We start from the raw sequence: 7,946 nt of genomic DNA, 5'->3' as shown, positions 1-7,946 counted from the left end.
ACATCTTGCACTTGGAGGCAAAACTGCTTTATTCTTGCAACTACATGCTGAATGGGTGCCAGCACAGCTACAGCTGTTAACTCTGCTCCAGCCAAAGCCTGGGGGCTCTGGGGCTGCTTGGGTGGCTGCTGCGCTAAGGACGTGCGAGGTCTCTTGTCCACAGCCACACATTTTAGTTTCCAGGATGCTTTTAGTCCCAGCCTGGCACCGGTTACATGGTCCCATGCCTCGGGCTGACATGCTGCCCCGAGAGCACCGGGTAGTGCTGAGTGACTTGGGAGAGAAGGTGGAGTTTGGGTTGGCAATATCCATGTCCAAAGCAATACAGTCATTGTCGCCTGTTCCTCTCCCCTGGGGGGGAAGCACCATCTTCGGAGACCTCCAGCTTCCACCTCCAGCACCACAGCCATTTTCTCTCTAGCCCTTGAGCGTGTGGGCTGGCGGCCCGGTGCAGCCAGCAGCTCCTACCTCATGAACGACCTCCGCCCGGTCCTGAAGAAGGCCTCGATCTGTTCCAGGGACCTGCCTTTGGTTTCTGGGACGCAGCAGCCTGTAAATAAGACGTTTCCAGCGCAGATGACAGCGAAGAACAGGAACGGCACCTCGAGGCCGAAGGCTTCCTGGGAAGCGGGGCAGAAAACAGATGTGAGCCAGCACCGGGGGCTCTGAGGATGAGCTCTTGGACACCCCCTGGGACAGTACCCACCACAACCCGGAGGAAGAACTGGGTGAGGGTGAAGGCTGTCAGCCAGCTCACGACGACGCAGAGGCCTGAGGCCACCCCCCGGGCTTTCAGAGGGAGGATCTCCGACATCAGCAGCCAGGTGATGGGGCCCCAGCCCATGGCATAGCCTGCAGGGATAGGAGTGGGTAAGGTGAGGCTGCTGAGGTTTCAGAGCCCCTTAGGGGAGCACAGGAGAGCCTGGCACAATCCTGCCCTGCTCCCCTGTGTCAGTCAGTCATTATTTTCTCCCCATGTACACTCTCAGTCCTGAAAAGCGACTTCAAATGCCATTTTTCTCAGCCTCCCAATCCCAAACCCCTCGCCCCATATCACCCTGCCCTGGAGGAGAAATATCCCCCAGGCCGGTTCCCTGCTCCGTGCTGTGGTCCTGGGCTCTCGCCCCCTGCACCTACCCATTATGAAGAACATGGTAGCCAGGAGGGGGATGAGGGTGATGTAGTTGATGGACTCAGCAGGAGGGCTGGCAGAGCTCGCCAGGGTCCTGTTGGCAATGGTGCCATTCTGAGAAGAGGGAATGAAGTGGATGTAGAGCCCCATGGTCAGGTTGGAGGCTAACATGACACCGGCTGTGGAGAGATGCAACAGCACCATGGGACTGAGGGGTGAGCAATCCCTTCTGTGGCTTTGTCCAAGCCCCTAGGGTCACCTCTGCTCAGGAGCTGAGCCACCACCAGAGACCCATCCTGAGCCCCGTGCGGTTAAATTCCCACTCCTGCACATTTGCAGAGCTCCTGGAAACAGTTAAAGAAAAATTTCCCCTGCGCATCATGGCAGAGAGACTTACCCGACACAAAGAGAAGAATCTTCCTGCCAGCTTTATCCATCGACACAGCAGCAATCGCCACCGAGAACAGACGCACCAGGCCGACAAGAGCTGCGTCGTACTCTGGTTTCTGCAACAGCAAGAGCCATGGGGAAGCTGAGAGGGGAGACCCAGGACAGGGCAGACATCCCTGATAACAGGGCAACCCAAGCTCACCAGGATGACAGCCGTTTTCTTGAATATCGACTGCAGGTACACGAGGACACAGGTGACCCCGGAGAGCTGCTGCAGGAACCTCATCCCCACGGCAATCAGGATGGGCTTGTAGATGAAGGGGTCCTTGATCTCAGCACAGGAAACCCACTGGCTCTGGGGGGGACAAAGCAAGAAAGACAGTATATTAGTCCCTTGGGCACAACCACAGCACCCAGGAAGCAGCTTGGGAGATGCCCAGAGGACGCTGGACTTGACGATTTTCATCTTACATCTCCCATGTGCTGGAGGTGAGCCCCGTGCTCTCCTCACCTGCTTCCTTACGCTGTCCTTAATCTGCTCATACTCCCGGGCATAGTCCGTGTCCTTGCCCCGCAGCCAGCACAGCGACTGCAGGGCCTCGTCCTCCTTCCCCTGGGAGAGCAGGAACCGGGGCGAGTTGGGCATGAAGCAGAGCAGGAGGATCATGGCCAGCACCGGCACCTCCCCTGCCACGGCCAGCCAGCGCCAGTCCAGGAGCAGCCCTGCGGGAGGCAGCCAGGTTAGGAAGGGAAAGCACAGGGAAAGGCATCCTGGCCTTGCTGCAGTGCCGGCACCCCAACAGCAGAGATTTAACAAAGCAAGAGAGGGAAAAACCAGAACAACAGTTCATGGTGTGCTGCTCTTCAGCCCTGACAAAACCTCGGCCAAGCCCCTTGCACGCCCGTGGTGGTGGCTGCGAGGGGAACAGATCCATCAGCTCTCTAGGAAAGCTGTTTAAAATAAACCCGCCTTCCCTAGGGTCCCCAGGGGCTTTCCTGCCCGCCAAACACCGAGATACTTGCCCAGCGCATAGAGGATGAGGGAGCCCAGCACTGCCATGATCTGAGGACAAGCGCCCAGCATGCCTCGGACACCGGGGTGGGAGATCTCCGAGATGTAGACCTGCAGCAGGACAGCGCACACAGCGGAGCTGCAGCACGCAGCCAGCACCAACAAAACCCATCCTGCCATGCCTCACAGCCAGGGAAACCCAAAGTGCTGGGAAATCTGTCCTCCGGGAGGGGGAACGTGCAGAAGCTGGTCCTGCAGCAGGGCAGGAGAGCCTTGTGGCACCCATCCCTCCCGCACCCACCCTTGCCTGGTGCAGGAGAAGCGCACACTCAGACTCCAGTTACTGTAAAGATGTGCCCGAGGGTTGCTCAATCCTCGCCTTCCTCTGCGTGTCATTTGATAAATCGAGGAAACAGCGCTGGGGTGGAACAGGGCAGGGAACAAGGACCTGCCTTCCACTTTCTGTGGGCAGAAAAACCCCAGCAGCATGGGGGCAGCTCAGGCTGGCGCATCCTGGTGCGCATCCTTCCCTTAACCTGGTGCATCCTTCCCATCCCCTATAGCCCAACCGCAGCCCCGAAGCTCTGCTGATGCCTCCAAAGGAGCAGGAGACCCGAGGCTCAGCTCCTGCACCCCCCTCACCTCCCATCCTGCCACCCCCTTGACAAACTCCCTCCCGGGGCGCATTACCGGGATGGAGGCGGACGTCACGCCGCCGGCGTAGCCCGTCAGCACGCGGCCCAGCAGCAGCATCTCGACACCCTGGGCTCCGGCCAGCAGCGCGTATCCCACAGCGGAGGGCACAGCCGAGAACATGATGCTCAGCTTGCGGCCCAGGCGGTCGTTGAGGAGCATGGCGCTGAGCCCCCCTGCCGCCGCCCCCAGCGTGAACACCGACTGCGGGGACATAGAGGGGCTTTGGTGGGTCCCCGTTGTCCCTGCGTGCACCCCACAGCAGGGACGATCCCGCTCCTCACCCCAAACCAGGACGCTTTGTGCCTGTCCAGCCTCAGCGCAGGGTTGGGGTGAGCCTCCAGGGCGGGGATCACGGGCGAGGTGTAAACCAGGGCGAAGCCGAAGCTGAAATTCCCGAGGACGGCGGCGAACACGGCCAGGTAGAGCCGCTTGTTGTGGAGGCTTCTGAAGGGGACAGAGCAAGAAGGACGTGTCGGACACTGCAACGGCACCCGATGGGAAGTTTAGCTCACCCTTTTTGCAGCTTTCCCCCCGTGCAGCCCAGCCCTCCCCTTCGCCGAGGCTCCCAGCCAGCCACGGAGGGGTTTTCCTGGGGAAGGGCCCCAGCTGGTGGGGTTTTTCTGAGCCGAGGAGCAGCCGCTTCTGCCGTGCTGGGTCTGCCCATCGTGCCAGGGCTGTACGGCTCCCGGGGCGGGTGAGAGCAGGACCCAGCTCCACGGGTGCCACCGACGCTTTCCAGGTGGCTGGGCGGTTGTCAGCCAAGAAACAAAGTGAGAAAAGCAGAAGCTCACAACAGAGCAACGGGGGCTTCTCCCAGGGCCCCCCGTACCACAGCAGGACCCCATGAGTATCAGACACCCCAAAGCCCACCCACCCACAGCAGGCACACACAGCACCGTAAGCCCAAGGCAGGATGAGGCCCCCTCTCAACACAACCAGGGAGCAGCAGCGGTGGGCAGCAGCTCTCCCACCTGCTCCCCAGCCCCAAAATGGGGCACACAGCCACCCCGCCACCAGCCCGCCTCTCACCGCAGGTACTCCTTGTCCAGCCTCTTGCTGACGCCCTCGGGGAAGGTTCGGTACGAGGAGCTCGGCTTCCTCACCAGGGGCTCCCGTGCGCTCGGCTCCATGGCGGTGGCACGGCCGGTGCCGGATGCTCAAGGCAGGTTCTGGGGCCTGGGAGGAAGAGGCAGCTGAAAATGAAAGGGGAGAGGCCGTCTGGCGTTGCTTAATCGGAGAAATCTGCGCCTTGTGGGCTCGCGCGTGGCCGGCTTCTGGAGAGGAAACTGGTGGGGCCGGAAAGTCAGCAGATGGGGAGCCACGGGGAGATGAGGGCGCTCTGCGAGCCCTCCCCGTGCACCCGGCCAGCCCTGCTGACCCCCCCCAACACCACCACAGCGGCACGTACGGGGCCGATCCTCACCGAAACCCTTCTACCCCAGCAGAAAAGTCCTTTCGCTAAGGTCACGTCTCTCCCCTTGGGGAACTAGAAGCAGCTAGGCTGAAAAAGGGCTGTTTTTTTTTTTTTCCACTGGGGTAAATTACATTGTTGTGGCCCACCGCAGGGAAGGTTTTTCAATGCAGAGCAGAGCGGAGGAAGAGGAAGGGAAGGAAATGAGAGAGGGGCGAGCACAGAGGGGGCACGAGGGAGCAGGTGGGGGCAACGATGAGCACTGATGAGGATGGGTGAGGGGAGGGTGGCATTGCTGCCACGTTGGGAGCTGCTGGGGGCTGGCTTTGCCCCCACCCTGCCGGCAGCATTGTGCTGGGCATCTGCAGCTCCTGGGGGCTGCGTGGTCCGAGCTCACCGTAGGGAAGAGGGGGGACCGCTGGCTTCGCATTCAGCTTTAATTAGCTAAAAGGTGCCTTTCCCTAATTCACTTGTTTCCATGATTCGCCTCAATCCGCGGTGCTTTTGGAAACCACCTGGGTGGTTTCTGCACCCCAAGTCCGTGTGGGAGCCCCAGCAATGCTTTGGTGCTGCCATGGCTCGCGGCGCCTTCCCTCCGTGCAGAGCCTCGAGCAGCCTGCTTCCCCTTCCGCAGCCGCCCCGCTCCGCGTTCAGTGCCTGATCGATGCTGGGGATTTACAGCTGACTCAGCCGCTCGGGGCTGGGATTTCTCTGTGGGAAGAAAGGTCGCGGAGCGAGGGGATGTCCAAGGCGGCAGCAGGCCAGCTCATCCAAAAAATTCCCAGAGCTGAGTTGGTCCGAGTGGAGGTGTCGCAACAGCCTCCAGCCCGGTGCAGGGAGCTGCTGCCTCCCCTGGAGCTGGTACCCGCACCCTGGGTGTCCCCTCTGTTGGCAGACACCACCGGTCACCTCCATGGCATGCGCTTTGTGCCGTGTGTCTGGGCCCATGGTGGCACTGCTCTGTGCCAGGTCGTGGTCCTGTGTGGGGTGCTGGGGGCCAGGGGGCGTTGGTGCTGGGTGTATCTTGCAGACTGTGGGAAATCTGAAAGGGCAGCAGATACAGAAGGAATTTGAGGGGGAAGGATGCTGCGAATTCACTGCTGTGTGAATTTGTAGCATCCTTCCTCTTCAAATTCCCTGAGGCTGCTCTTGGAGACAATTACTCTTTGTCCCCTCTGCCCCTCCCAGGCCTCGGCCTTTTCCCCAGATCAGTAATACCGAGTCTCTGCAATGCAATATTTACCACGTTCCACCCCAAAGCAGCTGTCTGTCAGCCCTGTGAGGAGTAAAATCCCCTCCGTGAGCCTTTCTGGATGAAGATTGCCTGCAGGTGCTGAGCCCAGGGGTGGTTGCTGCAAGGTCTCTGGGGTCTGAGGCTGATACAAGGTAAGGCTTTTCTCTTTTTTTCTTTTTTACTCTTGATCCTCGTGTGTGCTACGAAGATCCCAGCTGTGGGCTGAATTAGCTATTTTTGGCTTCTTCCATGGTTGTCTTGTTGCTGGAGGAGCTTCTTGGTGGCTGCTTTTTGGGGCTGAGCGTGCGGCCTCGTGCGGGGTCACTCCAGCTCTGTGCTCCCAGGGGGGTTCCTGTGCCTGGCTGTGGACCCTGCTGGGACCAATGCTGCTGACAGCAAGGGTGCAAAACATGCATTGCTTGTCCGTGGTGTGCTTGGGGATGGTTGGAAGAGAGGCTTTTGTGCTGTGTTCGTGGGTTAGTTGCTCTGTTGTCTGTGCATCGGTTGGACTTGCGTGTCTCCCAGGGGCTGGGAGCTTTCCCTTGCACGGGTAGAAGCTGAAGCAGGAGCAGATGATGGGTCCTGATGGCGTGCGGGGCACTGCTGGCAGCGCTGGGCACTGACCCAGTCGGGGCGGTTGGATGGGGAGAGGATGGCTGCGAGCTAGCTACCACAAAACGGCCGTCTGCGTGCACCACCACCTCCTGCTTTGGGAGCCCCTGGGGCGGTGCAGGGTAGGGGGGACTGGGAGCACTGGTGGGATGGGGATGGGACCCCCTGGGCTGGGGGAGCCCGAGGCACCTCCTGGGCACGTGGCAGCTGCATAATCTTGCTGCAGACCTCATGGGAGGATGCAGCATTTGTCCTAAACCCGAAGCCACTTGGACATAGGAAAGAGAGGAATGCTTAAGCCAAGCTCTTCCTCTCCTATTTGGGGCAAAGCAGTGCGTTGGAGAGGAGCCCTGAGCTGTCGGATCTCTGAAACACGAAGCCTTATCCAGTTTCTGCACAGATTTGTCAACTGCTTCGGGCAGGAAATTGCTGCGTGTCTTGAAAACCCTCCAAGCACCTGTAACGCTGGGAGCGCGGGGGAGCCGTGTCTGCGGGTCTGTGCTCGGCGAGCTGGGGCTGAGCCTCTGGGCAGGTCCCATCCTACGTCCCCACCACCCTGCCTCTGCTCCATGCCTCCCAGCAGCTCTTCCTGACTTTCTGTAGGTCCTACCAAAATATACAAGGGGTGAAAGAAGAAGCTCTGCATCTGCGCTGGGTCATGGGCACGGGATGGGGCTCCTGCCTGCTCCTGTGGTGTGGGACATGGCTCTGGGCCCCCGTGGGTGACACGGGGGGGACAAGACACCCGTGTTGTGCAGGCAGCAGCCTGGTGGACAGGCAGTCTGGTCCTGCTGTGAGCTGCTGGCTGCCTCGGCCGGCATGGAGCATCGCTCTGGCTCTGCGGGACCTTCCTCCCCCTCTGACAGCTGTGCAATCGCTCACCAGCACATGCAAAAAAAACAAAGTGCATCAAAGCCGCTTGGCAACCCGACTAAGCCAATTCATAAATTAATTTCTGTCCCCGTTGTAAGGGAGAAATCGTTCACTCCTCAAGGCCGTTTGTCTCCATTGCTCATCTGGCCGCATCCCTTCATAAATCCTCCCCGTGCGTCTGACCTGCTGACGGCTGCAGCGAGACGCACGGACGCTTGGTGCCTGCCCCAGGGGTGCTGTGCCCTGTGCTGGGGCATGGTTGATGGTCTGCATCCCCCTCACCTCGTGTGGCCGCAGCGAATTTGGCATCTCACACCTGCAGCTGCTCTGTGGGTGCTTTTGGGGAGCCCGTGGTCCCCACCAGGAGCCATCGGTGCGATGCGGGGCTCTTCTGGTGAGCAGGGTCCTTGCAAAACGTGGGCAAACAGCACGCATGCGCTCTAGGGCAGTTCTGAGGACGGGGGGGGGAGGCTTGCAGAGGTGGGGGTCAGTGCAGAGCTCCGGCTCTCTGCTCCCCCCCCAGCCCGCCGAGGCTCGAGGGCTTTGCAGAATGGGGTCTGTGCGTCGTGCTCCGAAGGGGCACTGG

At 60.3% G+C, this 7,946-nt stretch overlaps 1 protein-coding gene across 1 annotated transcript; it reads right to left on the bottom strand.

The window, feature by feature from the left end:
* Positions 1–368: 368 nt before the first annotated feature.
* Positions 369–4,360, bottom strand: SLC2A6 (solute carrier family 2 member 6). The gene is made up of 10 exons (XM_050714533.1): positions 4,260–4,360; positions 3,512–3,674; positions 3,225–3,431; positions 2,546–2,645; positions 2,034–2,245; positions 1,725–1,877; positions 1,530–1,638; positions 1,138–1,311; positions 707–852; positions 369–620 (listed from the first exon to the last, which is right to left on the bottom strand). The coding sequence occupies exons 1-10, from the start codon at positions 4,358–4,360 to the stop codon at positions 465–467; spliced, it is 1,521 nt and encodes a 506-aa protein (XP_050570490.1). The 3' UTR covers positions 369–464.
* Positions 4,361–7,946: the final 3,586 nt, after the last annotated feature.

The sequence above is a fragment of the Cygnus atratus genome, chromosome 19, assembly GCF_013377495.2.
Source record: "Cygnus atratus isolate AKBS03 ecotype Queensland, Australia chromosome 19, CAtr_DNAZoo_HiC_assembly, whole genome shotgun sequence".
Taxonomy (NCBI): domain Eukaryota; kingdom Metazoa; phylum Chordata; class Aves; order Anseriformes; family Anatidae; genus Cygnus; species Cygnus atratus.
This window is presented reverse-complemented; position numbering and strand designations above follow the sequence as displayed.

Coding starts and splice junctions, on each gene's coding strand:
- SLC2A6 (XM_050714533.1), bottom strand. CDS start 4,360: ATGGAGCCGAGCGCACGGGAGCCCCTGGTGAGGAAGCCGAGCTCCTCG. Junction 1,639..1,724: donor AGAAAACGGCTGTCATCCTG/GTGAGCTTGGGT, acceptor TTGCTGTTGCAG/AAACCAGAGTACGACGCAGC. Junction 853..1,137: donor TACCATGTTCTTCATAATGG/GTAGGTGCAGGG, acceptor CTATCCCTGCAG/GCTATGCCATGGGCTGGGGC.